Source organism: Anopheles arabiensis, chromosome 3 (genome assembly GCF_016920715.1).
Source record: "Anopheles arabiensis isolate DONGOLA chromosome 3, AaraD3, whole genome shotgun sequence".
NCBI classification, from domain to species: Eukaryota; Metazoa; Arthropoda; class Insecta; order Diptera; family Culicidae; genus Anopheles; species Anopheles arabiensis.
Genome location: NC_053518.1, coordinates 89,060,771 through 89,077,731, shown reverse-complemented (window position 1 = coordinate 89,077,731; position 16,961 = coordinate 89,060,771). Strand labels below are relative to the sequence as shown.

General features: G+C 45.2%; 3 protein-coding genes across 3 annotated transcripts; all 3 read left to right on the top strand.

Annotated features, from left to right (window-relative positions):
* The first annotated feature begins 1,244 nt into the window (after positions 1–1,244).
* Positions 1,245–9,748, top strand: LOC120901229 (serine protease 53-like). Its single transcript, XM_040308932.1, has 7 exons — positions 1,245–1,848; positions 1,945–2,360; positions 2,449–2,739; positions 3,506–3,572; positions 5,770–6,212; positions 6,302–6,527; positions 8,953–9,748. The coding sequence occupies exons 1-7, from the start codon at positions 1,737–1,739 to the stop codon at positions 9,672–9,674; spliced, it is 2,277 nt and encodes a 758-aa protein (XP_040164866.1). The 5' UTR covers positions 1,245–1,736; the 3' UTR covers positions 9,675–9,748.
* LOC120904879 (chymotrypsin-2-like) lies at positions 5,682–6,687 on the top strand. Its single transcript, XM_040315338.1, has 2 exons — positions 5,682–6,212; positions 6,302–6,687. Exons 1-2 carry the CDS (start codon positions 5,724–5,726, stop codon positions 6,599–6,601), a joined length of 789 nt encoding a protein of 262 aa, XP_040171272.1. The 5' UTR covers positions 5,682–5,723; the 3' UTR covers positions 6,602–6,687.
* Positions 9,749–9,980: 232 nt separating the features above from the next.
* On the top strand, positions 9,981–11,070 carry LOC120902663 (chymotrypsin-2-like). Its single transcript, XM_040311620.1, has 4 exons — positions 9,981–10,094; positions 10,163–10,563; positions 10,634–10,783; positions 10,850–11,070. Exons 1-4 carry the CDS (start codon positions 10,031–10,033, stop codon positions 10,985–10,987), a joined length of 753 nt encoding a protein of 250 aa, XP_040167554.1. The 5' UTR covers positions 9,981–10,030; the 3' UTR covers positions 10,988–11,070.
* The last annotated feature ends 5,891 nt before the right edge of the window (positions 11,071–16,961 follow it).

Sequence of the window (16,961 nt, the reverse complement as noted above, 5' to 3'; positions counted from 1 at the left end):
AAGAACAAAAAATTGCCAAAAATCGTATACATAATAAAGTTATTTAGCATTTTGTTGATCTTTTTGCTAAATTTCATGATAATACACCCTATCTGTTTCAAGATATTAGGATTTAAAGTCAATTATTCCAGGCTATCATATATGATAGCTTTGGCACTGAATGTGATGAAAGGAATTAGTTTCTGAAATAATTGCAATTACAGGGTTTCCCACGATTTATTGGTTGTTTCCCATCAGTTTTTGGTGAATTCGCATATGTTTTTGGTGCGTTCCCACGATTTTTTGGCCGTTTCCCAGAATATTTTGGTCCAATTGTATTGCTATCCAATCGGAAAATACCAATAAATTATGGGATCGAACCAAAAATCTATGGGATACGATCAAAAAATGGTAGGAACGCATCAAAAAATCATGGGAATTGACCAATATATCGTGGGAAACCCTGTATTAAGCTTCAAAGTAATCTCGTATTTCTCAAAATATCATCACATTTGCAGATCAAGCATAATCAATATTAGAATCCTCGTGGATTTTCCCAATACAACACGTCAAACGAGACCGTTATGAAATGTTACATGGGAATGTACGTAAATAAAAACAAAGATTGCTTGGTGGACAGTTATCTGAAACGATTTACAACTACAAGCTAAAAATAAGCCTCACACTACCAACTGAAGTATGAAAGAACAATTGGAAATCCAACTTTCGTACAATAAAAATCACAATCATGCAGCTCCGTTCGTGTTGATAATACACCAAACAGTAGTATATCGCTAATCGGGTTGTGCAGCTTCTAGCTGTTTGCTTTATCGCTTCCCGATTATGACACAGGGAAATCCAATTTCAGTCATCCAACTGTATCGTTACGTACGGTAGCTTTACACCCCGATAAACCGTTTTTGCGCCAGAGTTGGGGGGTCAATAATCCTTGCATTGTTTATTTGCAAAATTTGCGTTCCAGGTTGAATGTTTTGGAGTGCACTCTGTCCCGCAGCGGGCATTAATGGCGCTGTTTTTCTTGATTAGCAGTATGAATAACTCGTGGCCAGACGTTGAAGGTTGGCCAACGCTCTTGCGACGACTGTGTCGTTGTCGGGTTGGTAAAACTTACTGAGATTGATTTGATGACGATCGCAGCTGGCCTTAGTTTGAACAGCTAACAAGCGGTTTGGCAGAGGCCGTGACGTTGTGCGTAATGCCAGCCACGGTTCATTGACAAGGTCTAGCCACGAGCCACGAGCGATGTAACCGACATGTACACCTCCTGGTCTGGTTATTCCCGTAATTGATATCTATAAATGGGTTATTATCTGGAGTGTGATATCGTTTGTCTCAGGATGGCGTTTGTCGGTTTGACGGTGGGCTAGAATTGATTACTGGTGGATGTGGGTGGAAGAATGGAGCAAGAAAAAAAATGAAATGGAACTACAACGGACAGTACAAACAGAACACAAGTGTAAACATTTTCTTTACTTTTTACCAACTGATCGTTATATTTGAACGCTTAATTATTGCAAAATGAGACTTCCCTTACGATTGCCCTTATCGCCATTTTATCCTTATCACGCTGGGCCTGATAATTTGAAGCACAATAAATCAAATCCAAACACATACTTTCCAAAATCCTCGGACGTTTCACTATCGCGTAGATTATCAGGCAGCGTGACGCGGCTCGAGTCGATCAGGGGTTTTTTTTTGTTGTTGGGTGTCGTAACCATCGGGTGCCGCCATATATAATGCACCCGTTTGGCTATCGGGAAGACCATCCGTCGTCTAACCGTCTCTGCAAAATGTTCCGTCTTAGCGTTCTGCTGACCATCTGTCTGGCCGCAACGGCCCTCGGCAACGGTACGTAGTAGTGTTCTATGTGTTTAAAGTAGGAAAAGATCGCCTCCTACGAAGTGTATGGATGTCCTCATCAACGTTCCTCTTCTCCCCAAACAGTACTGTCGCCCGAGTACTACGAATGGGCCGGCCGTATCGTTGGTGGCCAGAACGCTGGAACGAACCAGTTCCCGTACCAGGTGTCGCTGCGCTCCTCCGGCAACTCGCACTTCTGCGGTGGCTCGATCATTAACAACCGCTACGTGCTGTCGGCTGCTCACTGCACGATCGGCCGTACCACCGCCAACACCATCTCGGTGGTCGGTGCTATCTTCCTGAACGGAGGCGGTATTGCGCACAGCACTGCCCGCATCGTCAACCATCCGAGCTACAACGCCAACACGCTGGCCAACGATGTGTCGCTGGTGCAGACCGCCACCTTCATCACGTACACTGCCGCCGTGCAGCCGATCGCCCTCGGAACGAACTTCGTCACCGGTGGTGGAGCCGTCGCTTCCGGCTGGGGTCAGCTTGGAGTAAGTTCGACAGTTCTTGGGCTTGGATGGCTCGCTGGTGAAGATCTGTAATGGTAACTTACTTTTTGTTCTTTTGAATGACCAACAGGCCAACATCGGTATCCCGAACCATCTCCAGTTCCTGAACACCCAGATCATCACGCTGGCTGACTGCCGCAACCGTCACACCGCAGCCAACGCTGGCCGCGTCTTCGACTCGACCGTCTGTACGCTGAGCCCGTCCGGCCAGGGCATGTGCATGGGTGACTCCGGCGGCCCGCTGGTGCAGGGCGGTGCCCTCCACGGTATTGTCTCGTGGGGTATCCCGTGCGGTCTCGGCATGCCCGACGTGTTCGCTCGCGTCTCGTCCTTCGTCGGCTGGATCAATGCCAACGCTGTCTAAGCGATCGTCGCTTGGCAGAAGCAAAAAAAACCCCCCGTGTGATTGTGATGATATGAATTTGGCACTGATTGGATAGGATAATTAAAAGAGTTTTTACTTTTGAAAATGCAACGCGTGTGGAGACAATTTGGCATAGAGAAAGAACCATTCATGATTGTGTGATTTGTTTGCAGTAGGATTATTTGTGAGTGAAATCGATCCAGCACATATCGTACATTTCTTCCTCGCCACTGTCTCTCTATCGACTATCGATTTATCGGAAAAGGGATTGAAATTTAACAGGCATACTGCTGATAAAGGCATCTAGTAGACAGTAAGTATGCTACTGTGTGCTGTACTAATGGTGCTGGCATTACACTTCATCTCTTCCATTTACAAAATCGTTAACGATGTCTCAAGAAAGGACAAAGTCTTTAAAGTCCCAAGACATTAACAGCAACAACTGGGAGGTTAACGGTCTTCTGGTAGAATGGACTAGCAGCGTGAAATATTTGGGCCTCACTTTGGATAGCAAGATGCTCTCCCACGAATAGGTTGTCAAACTCTCTTAATGAGTTTAAACCCACTGATATCGGGTAGGTCCAAGCTTTCCTTTCAAAACAAGTGAGCTGTCTTCAAGCAAATCAACCAACCAGAGCAAATTCATAAACAGAGAGTTTATTAAGTAAGTAACAGGGTAAGTTTATTAATGAACGATATTTTTGTACAAATTATTGGTTTTGGGGCATATCAACATGCCTGCAATGCTCGAATACCCTCATAGGTAGGACTGACCATCCTGCTAAAGGCAATCCGTAAGTCATTGAAAGCCAAGCCCACTAGTGGTACAGGTAGGCCCTGTCCGACAATGGTTGTTATGCCAAAGAAAAAGAAGAAGATTTTTTCAATTACATAAACATCTAATATTCATTCATTTAACTGTCATATAGAACATACGGAACGTTGTGAAAATAACACAACAAAATATTGACCGATGAAGTGAAACTTATTTTAGTGTAAACTGCTAGCTTCACGCCTAAATGGCGATAAAGAAACGTTTTTTAGCGCTGTAGCGCCATCTTGATTCTGGTAGCAACGTTGCTTAGGTTGCGTTGCTACGGTTTTTACGATTCCAAAAGAACTGCGAAGTTGTGTTGGTCAACGCATTTAAGCATCGTTAAAATTATCAACGTATTTTTAACGTTGAAAATTATTCATCACAGCTGAATTTGCATTTAAGTCACCAATTTTTGCCTTAAATTAATTTCTTAAATTATCCATATTATTCAAATCAAGGATACTTATTTTTAAAGTTTCATTGGAGTTTCCTAAGTTGTCACATATCTTCAGGAATGAGAAAAAATATAAATCTAACAGAATCTTCTAAGTGCTTTTCACGAAAAAAACATGAAATGGTTTTGTGCTTCTGATTTTCCCTCAGATACTTTAATTAAGGCCGGGAGGTTGTTTGTACTCGCTAGTGTAATTTTTATTTTCACTAGCGCATCTGTCGACGACCGGCACAAGCAAGAGGGCGCTATAATTTATGAGTCAAAATTATTCATACTTGGTGTCTCATCAATTTTTGACCAGACTATCTATATGCCGTGTGAAATGTTAATCAACGTCCTTAAATTGCTACAAATTATACCGTTGAGTGTTATTGTTGCACAAATCGTCATTCCTACAAAGCGCTAGGCAACATTTCTCCGTATCTTTCAATCTCTATACATCCTTCGGGAAAATTATAGCCTCCTCGACCCAAAACACTTTTTGACAGATAAATTATACCAGCCTCTAGCTTCCACCCGGCGCCACTAGATGGCGTTCGCGTTCACAAAAATTACACTAGCAAGTACGGACAATGTCCCTCGGCCTTTACAGACCAAAACTTAACGCAAAGACTGTGAACGTACATTAATAAGACGTTCATATTTTATTGCTGATATTTACTATTAAAAACACAGATAGCCTGAAAAGAATAAAACAGGAGATATCATACAAACATATATTAATTTTAATACTGTTAATTAAAAACACCCGCTGCTCGCGATTGATAACGATATAAACGACGGGTCAACAACGTGTTCAAATTATATGTATCACAGCACTCATCAATTGATAACAATTCCATTCGGCTGTTGAATTAGTTGACCATTTTCGATACTGCATGATATCGATGAACACATTACAAAATGGTAGCATTTTGTTTACTCTGTCGGAGCTAAAGTGTGCCAGTAATCAATACATACATAATTGTAAGTACTTATCTATTACGCGCAGTCACCATCCACGAGGAGGCAGATTGAATACGATTCTGCCAATTGTAAACTTGCTCTAAAAATAACTCCCAGACATGATGTGAATGTTTGCGGCTCGGTGCTTGATTATCTAATCGTCTGTGCCGAGTGTTGGTGTTTTTCTTTGATGTCGAATGAGCTTGCTGTATTGATAATCCTTTTTTTGGCTCGTTTTTTTTTGCAACACTTTTGCAATCGTTCGCATGATAAGCTTAATTGAAAGCCAAAAGATTAGGCACGGTTGCTAATTGCATTGATTAATCCGTAATGAACACCTGCATCCACGACGCTCGTGGCGTGTTGTGGCGAGGAGCTGTCGACTATCTTGCTCGTAAATGCGCTTTAGAGGGTTAAAATGTAACGATGTAGGAATGTCGGCAAGGGTGAGACGAGAATTTTCGAGCGTAACATTCGCGTTGCATTGGGAATGGGTGATAAAGTTTGGTTTACATTCATCAGTTTGCGACGAGGAGCGATAAACCGAGCTGTGTAGAAGACGTTATCGAGCTGATCTGTCTAATTCCAAATGGCTGGCTATTGGTGCGGCCACCGTTGCCCACCATTATTATCTGCGATAAGCCGTCGACCATCCACTTCCTTTGGCTTTTTTGGTATAAAAATCCACGACCACATGTCACTGAAGAACAATTGTTAGTTCCATCGTCGGTTCGTTAGTATCGTGGGAACGTGAGCGTCCGCAAAATGTATCGCAAAGCAGCTGTTGCGCTAATCGTCTGCTTCCTGGCAGTGGCCGTCAGTGGTGAGTCGGCGACTTCGGATCCGCTCTACCAGCAGTGGAAGGGTCGGATCGTCGGTGGCACTTACGCACGTGATGGAGACTTCCCGTATCAGGCCTCGTTCCGCACGCTGGACGGTATGCATATCTGTGGTGGTGCCGTGCTGAACCAGCAGTGGGTCATTACGGCCGCTTCGTGCCTGTTTGGCCGTTCGACTGCGGACACGCGCGTCGTGGTGGGAGCCTACCGGCTGAGCCAGGGTGGCTTCAATCTCGGCCTGCGACGCATCGTCATCCATCCCAACTTTGCATCGGCCACGCTGGCCAACGACGTTGCGGTGGCTCGTGTGGCACAGCAGATGGTGCTGAGTGATGCCGTGCAGGGTGTGCAGCTTGGCTCGTACAACATTAACGTGGCCTACGGAGCCCTTGTGTCCGGTTGGGGTCGTACCGAGGTAAGTGAAGCACAACGGCTACAACAGAGAGCTCGCAATACAGTGTGACACTAACCACAAATCTTCACTTTTGTGTTTGTGCTTCACAGTTCTCCAACCCCCAGTTCCCGGACAACTTGCAGTACATTGCGGTAAACGTGATCTCGCAGCTGGAATGCCGCGCACGGTTCGCTGCACCGTACGATGCACGGATCTACGATTCGACCATGTGCAGCAGCAGCCCGGTCGGCCAGGGCACGTGCCTCGGAGATGCGGGCAGTCCATTGATCCACGGTGCCGAACTGCACGGCATCGTTTCGTGGGGCATTCCGTGCGGTGAGGGCTATCCGGACGTTTACGCACGCATCTCGTCCCACCGTGGCTGGATCCTTGCGCACACTCTCATTTAAGGCGCAGGCGTGACATTAGAACTTAAGCAAGAAGGAGGAAATGAGTGTACTTAATGTAATATAAAATAAAAAAAATTAAACGTAAATAGTTTTGTTTGCTTTTTGGGAGAGTTTGTTGAAACTCAAACTGTCACAGTTCATGCATAACCTGACACTTCATGTTTCCTTCCTTCTAGCCTGATTTAACGTCGAAATGGAACGTCGAATGCACTATCAAACTATAAAATGTTGATTCATGTTTGTTACCTATTTATGAGCAAATTAAAGGCAATGAAGTCAGTGAAGTCGCAACAACATGTATGGTTTCAGTTGCGCCTAATGTTAGGCACTGCATGGCATGTTTGTATTACAGCTAAGTGATGGTAGGGAAAGACGGGGTGAAATAGATACCCATCTAAAAATGACTTGATTTGAAGACGAAATTGAAAGGCATTATTTTCAGCGTAGCGGTAGCTTGAATGCTTTTAATTTACATCCATACAATACAACCGCTTTGGTTATGGAAAACGCAATGCCGGCCTAGTTTTGAAATACAGGTCCTGTTTTAAGCCAAAATAAAAATGGCAGAAGTTTCAGAGAGCATGGTGTTGGGGGCAGTTCTAAGTTAGCAATGGTGTCATGATCTGTTCCAGGGCCTGTAGTGTAGGTTTAAACCCAACTCTAAAGGCCGGGGGATATTGTCCGTACTCGCTAGTGTAATTTCCATTTTCACTTGCGCATCTGGCGGCGGCTCACCCAAGCATTTTGCCAAACAATTTGGAGCCGCTTCAGAAAGTATGTTATTTTTCCATGTTTTGTACTTAATTCGGATGAAAAACGTTTCGTATAAGGTAGATGCACATGTCCTGCGTGTATTGCATGCAATTTCACGACAAAAAACGATGGAAAAACTACTTAATTTTGAGATCCGGCATGACCATTCCCTCGATGACCAGCTTCCGCCAGCCGCCGGCAGATGCGCTAGTGAAAATCCAAATTACACTAGCGAGTACGGACAGTGTCCCTCAGCCTTAAGAGCTGGAATCAGATTCAGTACCAGTACGGGCTATGTAAAAGCTCCAGGAACCAATTTGTCTTGATGTCTTGATTGTCTTTAAGAACCTTTTGCGCTCATCCTGAAGTTATTAGCTATTCCCCCAATTATTTTGCATAACCCTGTTACCTGGGAAATTTAAGTTGTATCCAAAACAGCGCAACTGGATTTGAAGAACGAGAACGAGTGGAAGTTAAAATCCTTAAACATGTAAAAGCAATAAATAAGCCATGGTTCAATGCAACCTTTTGATAAACTTGAGAAATCGATTGAAATTCCAAAACATGAGAACACAGTAGAGATCTTGCATCAAGTCATCAATGCGCCAATGATTCCAAAAACGAACTACTTAATCAGTTTTAATCACAAACTATTAACAAAAAAAAAAAAACAATCAACAAATCAATGAATCCATGAATGAGAATGTCAAACCAAAGATGATATTGATGTTGCAAATTCTCATTTGAATGCAACAAAAAGAGCATTTGTCGTTAGTCGTGTGTTGAGCAGTTGAACAATCAGTTTAATAGTTGATATCTGTAGCATTATGACAGCAAGGTGCAAGAACCTTAGTCATTTCCATTTTAACCAGTAAAGTTTAGTTTCCAGCTACGTTTGAAAAGTCATAACGCGGCTGCTATTTGGAGTTCTTTCAGCTTCCCAGTGTTAAGAATCGCTTTGAAGAAGATAATTGGCAATTCAACAAATTAATGTTCTACTGTACATTTGGCAGCTAATTCTGTCATTTTTATGTCTCGTGATAATTCAATCATAGAATGGCACGTGTGCATTGCCCGCTCGAGTAGCGAGAATGCATTTTGCGAACCAAACTGGATACGATCCAGTAGCGATCGTCACCGATAATAGTATCAATCATAATCGAGTGTCAGTCTCGTGACAGGATTGACTGGGCGCGCTTGTTATGACGCGCTGTGGAGTCAGCTCTTATCTGTCCGTGACTTACGCGCCTCCATGTAAACTGTCAATCCCTTTTTGTTGCGGTTGAAAGTTTTTTGCGATCACATTCTTGGCATATCGACATAGATGTTGGAATGCTTTGCAGTTCATGCCATTTGCTATAAATTGAACGACCGTCGCCGGGTATGTCTCAAAGTACAGCGTCCAATCAGCAGTCTTAGGAGAACGGCTGAGCCCACAAGTGACAGGATAAAGCAGTGACAATGAACCGTTGGGTCGCGTTTGTAGTACTGTGCGTTGCCAGTGTGGCTTGTGGAGAAGGTAACAGCTGGATGAAACCAACAGCGTGAAACATTCAATAGAGATTAAATGTGTGGAATTGTGCTTTTTCCTCCGATAGACGCAGCGCTTCGTACAGCGGATTGGGAGGGACGTATTGTCAATGGTTTGAACGCGGTTTCGGGCCAGTTCCCGTACCAGGTGTCGCTGACATCGGCGACGTACCAGCACTTCTGCGGCGGTGCCATCATCGGCAACCACTGGATCCTGACGGCAGCCCACTGTCTCACCGGCCGCAAACCGGCGGAAGTGATCGCCGTGGTCGGTGCGCTGACGAGTGCGCGCGGTGGCTACAACTACGACGTGGAGCAGTTCATACTGCACCCGAACTTCAACGAGTGGACGCAGCAGAACGATATCGCGCTCGTGCGCACCAAGTGGTCGATCAGCTTCAATACGGCGGTGTTCCCGGTGAAGATGGCCCGCACGTACACGCCGGCCAATCGGGCCGTGCTCGCATCCGGATGGGGTTTGACCACGCTGAGCGTACCGAAACCGGCCGACCGGCTGCAGTACGTGGCGCTGCGTACGATCAGCAACGAGGATTGCTCGGAGCGGTTCCGCAAGCTGCAGAATCGTGCCATCACACCGAGCATTCTTTGCACGTTCAGCCGCAACGAGCAGGGCACTTGCATGGGCGATTCGGGCGGCCCGCTGGTTGAGGATGGCGAGCTCGTTGGCATCGTGTCGTGGGGCATTCCCTGTGCCGTCGGCTATCCGGATGTGTATGTGCGTGTTTCATCGTTCCGCGCCTGGATCGGTGCAGTCACCGGAGTGTACTGAGCGAGCGACAGGACAGGCGAAGGCAAGCGCGATTAAAGCATGACGACAAATAAATCAACGAATCGTTTCGTTTCTTTGGTTACTAAAATAGGTGTGTACGAGGTCCGCTTATCTCCCGCCGAAATGTACTCCGAATATCACGCGATTAAACTGGTTCACTCATACTTATGCAGAGCTCGTTCGCTTCGAAATCGTCATCGACGGGGACTCGATATCTACTAAGGCAATGATGATGGTGCTTAAGCTAATCAGGCGATAGCGGTTGGGGGTGTATCGCTGGTACGAGCCCATAAAATGTGCCTCCCAGGGGCAGCACCCTTTCAGTGGCCCTTTAGTGCTCTTTCCCTGCTGCAAGAATGACTCGCGTACAACAGGTGGTGTTGGTGTTGAGCGCCCTGCTTGTGGTTGCTTCCGCGATCGGTAGGTTCAAACAAACGTTCCAAGACACTGTGTGAAACTGGGGCTTCTGATTTTCCCTGCTTTTGCAGCTGGACCGAACGGGCGCATCGTTGGTGGCATTGATGCCGTGGCCGGAGATGCGCCATGGATGGTTTCGCTGCGGAACTCGATCAACCAGCATCTGTGCGGTGGCACGCTGCTAAGCAACCGGTTCGTCCTGTCGTCGGCCAACTGCTTGTCGGGGCGGCTGGCAACGGCCACCATGGCGGTGGCAGGATCCCGCTTCCTCAACACGGCCGCCATTCCGTACTATGGCATTCAGATCATAACGCACCCGAACTTTAACGTCAACACGCTCGAGCATGATGTCGCCCTGTTCCAGACGGCACTGCAGTTCATTTTGACCCAATCGGTCCAACCGCTGCCACTGTCGGCTGATGTGATTGGCGTGGGCGTTCGTGCCCGTGTCTTTGGCTGGGGAGCTTCGCAGGTATGTTTAGTTTGGTGTATGTAATTCTTTGCTGCTTGCCATTGATTCATATACGGGTTTTTTTTCTCAGGCCAACGGAGGAAACACCAACGCGCTGCAATTTTTGAACGTAAACACGCTGAGCAATGACGACTGTGCCAACTTCCTCGGTGCGGAGGGATGGCGCATTGGACCGTCCTCGCTGTGTACGCTGACCCGCGAGGGACAGGGCATCTGTGGGGTAGGGAAGAGTGTGTGTGGTACATGTAATGATCGTATGTACTAAATGTATGTTTTTTTCTGTTAGGGCGATGAGGGCGGCGCACTTGTGCTGGACAACTATGCCATCGGAGTCGCCTCGTGGGGTATTCCGTGCGCTACCGGCCGCCCAGATGTGTTTGTCCGTATCTCGGCCGTGCGTAGCTGGATTCTGAACTTTATCTAAGATGTGATAAGGTTTGGCGTTGGCGATCGGTAGTACCGATGTTTCACATTATAGGTTAATAAAGCAAAGCATTTCAAACCAGACTAGTTGTTTGTTATCGCTCCAAGGGGAGGGTCGCTACTGTAGAGACATTGAGGTAGTGGCTGATAAGGTATGGCTGATGAGGTATAGATTGTCTTGATAGCGTATTGGGGGTACTTTTTTTTGTTGAGAACAGTGACGTATGTTTGTGACTTTCAACCGTTTATGTTGACGATATGGATTGAAGATATGGCTAGTCGTTTAGTCGTTTATTTCACCTAATCAGCCCAGTCACTCATCATGAATGCAAAAAGGGTCATTTGTCATTTATCATTCCAAGGATACCTTTCGAGGTATGAGGTTGCGTTTTGTTTTTAAATAAATTACGAATATTAATATTCTTCGTTCGGCAGTGCGTCAGCTAGACAACTTTAAAATAGTATTTGTTATTTGTTGATTTACTATTAAACGTACCGCGTGATCCTCTTGCAACATTCAATACAGTACATAATATTACAAACTATTCACAAAATATATGTTTATACATGTTTCATGTTCAGTTATTTGTGGTCAAAATTAGGACGTAGAAGGACGCAAAGCACCAATATTATTTAATAACAAGGTGCGTGACATGTCAGGTTGATGACGATCACAGATAACGTTGAACACACGCCACATTCCGATAAACTGATCAGAGGAGCCAAAGCGAGTGTGGTGTTCCTCCACGTCGAGTAGCGATCTAGTTCGGAGCGATCTCAGCGGGATATACATGTTGAGGCTCGAAAGTCACTGGACGTTGCAATCTCGTTTATTCTACGATTCGAGGCCTAATATCGCACAGTGACCGTCGTAGTTTACTTCGACACTCCAGAAGCGCAAGTCAAACTGTGTCAATTTGCGCTGGATGGACTCCAACCGGGTCAGGGGGCGAGCAGCCACCATACTACCGAAGTGTATTCTAGTGTCTGAAGTACTTTTAAAATTTTAAAATTAATCAAGGAATTAATAAAAAAAGCGAAGGAATTAAAATAAAATGCGCTACGCATACTACCCTGCACAGTTCCAGAATACAGTAATGACATGGAATAGCGTCATCTAAAATCACAAAAGACTGGTTGCACGAAGTGAAAAAGAGACTATGAGAAAGACTATCATATGTTTCATTCTAGTGGAATAGTTCCAACGGACTGTTCAGATACTTAGGATGATACCTGTTGATCCTAGAAGGGATAATCTGACGATATGAAACTAGAAGGAGTGATGCAAGCACCAAGAATTATATATTTTTTTAAATTGCAAACCATTTTTATCAATGGTACTACTCATGTCACTTGCAGTGAATGCTTCTATTTGACTGTTAAATTAAAATGCATCTCAAACAGGTGCCCCTTCGCCTGCGTAAACAGAGGTAAAGTGCTAAAGTAAATGCTAGCTCCCTTGTGCCATGCTGCTCCAAACCCAAACGATCAATAGCGATTAATTTCAAAGTCAAAATTGAATTACCTCCGCTCCTTACGGAGCTTGCATTTCACCGTAGCATTTCTATATTCATTGATACCCGAAAACCGGGCATCGGCAACAAATCGGATAAAACAGTGATCCTGCTCGTGCCGTCAGGTATCACTGACCTCCCTGGGCAGTAAATCATTTACACAAGGGCAGGAAAAGTCGACCGAATTATACAGTGCACCGTTGCATGCAGTAAAGCGAAGATGCATAAAAGTATCGATGCACTTCTCTGGCATCGATAGAGGGAACGAGAGGCTGTCAGCGCTAGCAGGAATTAGATAATCCAATTTCGGTGACATTTAGACGCTGTTCACCGCCCGACCGGTCGTTGTGGAACGGTCGTTGTCGTATCCAAACGGTGATGAGGTGGAAATTAAAGGGCAAAGAGGGAAGGCAGAAATCGAAACCAGAATCCAATTTCATCGGTAAGTAGCGCCAGCATTAGACGGCGATGGTCGATGATGTTCGGCCCCGGAGAGTGAAATTGGGTTCCCACTCTGATGGACGGAACGATACGAATAGGGCCGGCATGACGATGACGGCGTCCAATTGGCGATTGCCACCGATTGCCATTACGGTTACCCCGTTGCTCCGGTTTGCTTTCCCCTCGCTACCGCGCGCAATCCTGGTGAGTGAATTGAAGCGATACAAATTACAAAACAAAACGATCTCTTCTGCACACAGCTCAATAGAACGCTGGGGGGAACGGGAAGCTGGTCCCATGGGAGGGTTCGGTTGGCTGAACGGGAACGTCCCACACCGTGTCGTTCGCCGTCGTCGGTTAATGATGAGAGTGCGCCAATTTCGCTGTACTGGAAAAGGTGCTTTTTTCGGATTTTGTTGCTGTTTTGTTTTTACGTCTGTCTGTCTGTGTCCGTGTCCTTTTTGGCGTGCATGGTGAAATTTCCCACGCACTGTACTGTATGTGCTCGTATGTGTTGGGTTTCGTGGGACGTGGGTCCAAAATTAATCGCCTCGACCAATTCAAGTTCAAATTGGCAAAGGGTCCCCGTGTTCCCCCGGTGCGTAGCTAAAATAAGCGGAATTTTTACGAGCCGGTAACGAGTTTTTAAGTACATTCGAAGCCGCTTGTCTGTGTGTGCACGCATGAAGGAAATGTGAAGGTGAAAATGAAGATATCGCACCCGCCGCGAACGAGATGGGGCCTTTTGGGAGAGAAAGTGTGTAACGCGTCAATAAAAAGATCAGTGAGAAATTTGTTCGCCCAAATTGCTCCGATTTGTATCCACCGGTGGTGGATTAATTTTTGACGAAATGGATCAGAACGTGCAAGTTGGGAAGGTATACTGTTTGTTCGTAGAATAAGGCCCACGCTTGCTTTAAAAATAGCTGTGTTGCAGTGTGCGTGGAAAGTTTGGCCGCTGATGGTAGAAGTTTTACGGCAAAATTGGTTCTTTTTTTTAGGGGGGAGAGGAGGAAGAGGAGATGGCCAAAGTAATTCGAGCAGTTTTGTGTGCAGACTGCTCCTGGATGGATGGATGCGATGCATTGTGATGCGTACGTCATGGTCTGGCGTAAGGGAAGGCTTTTTAGTACGCTCGGTTCGGATCTGGTTGAGGATGTGTCTCGAGAGAGAGAGGGAGAGAAAGTCAATTGTAAAAATGGTGAAAGTTTTCCTACTCTTCTTTGTTTTCCTTTTCCTTCCTCGGACAAGACAACGCCGTACCCGCCGTAGGGACGAGTGCGCGATCTCACTTGGTTAGTACTTCACAGTTGCTTAATCAGTTTTCAGTTTCCAGCGTGACTTACTACTACTGCTACTACTACTACTACTCCCCTGTTCCAAAGATGCAAAGTTGAGTGCTGCACCCCGATGCTACTACTGGGCTGTGGTGGTGGTGATGGTGGTGGTGGTGGTTGTGGAGGTAGAAAACAACTTTTGCAATATGAGAATATTCCTGGCCGTGTCGTACGTTTCTGCTCTCCTCCGTTAGTGGTTTGCTTGTTGCTTGCGGAAACCGTGAAAAAACCTTAGCATCGAGATTGATTTTGTATGCGCGTAGGCAAGCGTGCTGCATAAAACATGGACGTACAAATTGGCCCTCTCGTGTTGGTAAATATTGCTCGAGTTTGTTTGCGCTCGAAAGGATTTTTTTTGACAGCAATGAGGTTCGATTGAAGAAAGAGAAAAAGAGTAAAATTTGCTGGATTTCCTTTGTAGCAATAAGTATTACGCACACACAAGAAAACATTCAAATAAAACTTTCAATTCAACTGTTGGCGCTGTGGAAGAAAACATCTGTTCGTTCGGTTTAAAATCTTTCTAGCGATAGCAGCGCCATTCTGCATACGGGTGGCAGGAATTGATTATTTTAGAGCATTCTCATGAGTTACTATCTGATTTGAGAGAGAGAAAGAGAGTAATACATTGGGAGCATAAATGGTTTTTTAAGGTGCAGAAGCTACCAGCTGGTAGCCTCAAAAGACTGATAAACTGCAGGGTTTGACATCTAATAGTTTCAAACATTCTTATCAGCTGGTGGCACGAAAAATAAGTTCAACAAGGAAAATGTTTTTCGTCAAAACAACCTTTAGTAGCACTAAAAGACGTGGTTATCGTTATGGTTCTTAAATTGAGGTTGCGATTGTGCAAAAATGAAACTTAATTTCAAATGCATAGATATTTTACATGCATTTCAATTAAACGGATCTAAACTCAGAGGTTTGTTCGTTAGACATGATAGTAGCTACATTGCTGTAGAGTTGCTGTAGAGAGTATTAATTTGCAGGGAAAGGAAATTTTAAATCGAATTTAATTGCAACTTGAGAGGGGGTAGTGTTATATCTTTGAGATTTGACACCCTAATTAGACTATAGTGCTCAATTGGTCAGATCGTAGTATGACTATCACCTTGTAAATTGTGCGATAATCTGACATGTCAAAGAAAAGTCAAATCTGAGCGACAACAACTTCAGTCTTCTGTTTATTTATTCTTCTGCCGATTTTGTGCCATTTTATAGCTTTAAATATACTTCTCTTCTCGTAGTACAGTCGTCAACTCGTACGACTTAACAACATGCCCGTCATGGGTTCAATCCCCAAATAGACCGCGCCGCCAGGATTGACTATCCTGCTATGGGGGGAAATCAATTAGTCACTAAAAGCCAAGCCCACAAGTGGTACAGGTAGGCCTTGACCGACAACGGTTGTTGAGCCAAACAAGAAGAAGATACTTCTCTTCAATTTGTCAAATATGAAAAAAATGGAAGTGGTATACAGTGACGGATTAAGGGTATGGGGGTTCCTAGGCAGCAAAACGAGTTGAGGCCCCCTGTAAATGGTAAATGGTGTTGGGAGGGGGAGGGGGGCGGCACTTGGGTTGGGAGATTGAACAGTAAACTTGAGGCCCATACAAATTTTACCCATGCTAAAAATTTTGCTGGCGCGGGTTGGGAGGGGGGTGCAAATGACTCGCCCGCCCTGGGGGCCCTAGCGTCCATCCTTCCGAGGGCCTTTGTCGCTAGCACTCTGTCCATAAGGCATATATGTTAAACATACGGCATACTATAGACTAGCGATCTACGGGGCCCCAGGCGACCGCCTAGTCCGCCTACCGTTAGATCCGCCGCTGGTGGTATAGGAACACTTTTATCACTTGTGAATGTATTATTTGAGAAAACTATATTAGCAGTTGCATCCGAAGCTGCAATGCTCTGGGGAAGCTTCAAGCTTTAGAATCTATTGTGATCCAGAAGAGAAACATAAGACATGAGATATACTGCTCATTCATGCTCCTAATTATCCTCTATATACAAGAGTCCTGGGCCATCCGAGTGAAGGATCAAAACGCTCTTGGTGTGTGTTGGGTGGCTCGCGCATCGGACTTAAGTTTGTGTTGGTTAGGGTGGACAAAAAGGACGACTCTTATATCGATAAAAGGCGAGCTTGTTGAGCTGTAAGATAAATCAACTCTAAATCTTCTTGCCGGCGAGTTTAGAATAAGGCATTGTATGGCAATTACTACGTATGGGAGGTTGCACCCTAGGATTGAGTGTCCTGGATTATTGCTGGGAATGAATATGGGGAAAAAACTTTTCATTAAAAATACTTATGCAAACGTTTGAGGTTTACGTGTGTTTGAGTGTCGATTTATTACTTTCTCTAATTATCTTTCGTAAAATAAACAAAATATCACATCGCTCTCTGCGGAAAACATGTTGGAAAACCCCTGCATTACTACCTCACGTGGACGTACTTTTCTCTTGGCACAGATAAGGCACACGCGTGCAATGAGTTCCCGCAAGAGAGAGAGAGAGAGAGACCGGAAAACTCACCCTTACCAGAGAGCGAGCGAACGAAGGCGATGAGTGCCTCAACCTCTCCCACGGAAAAACCCATCCCGTGGTGAGTGTCCTAACCGTTTTGGAAAGCTGAGCCCCGCTGCTAGTCGGTCCACCAGCCAGCGTACGATTTCCACTTTAG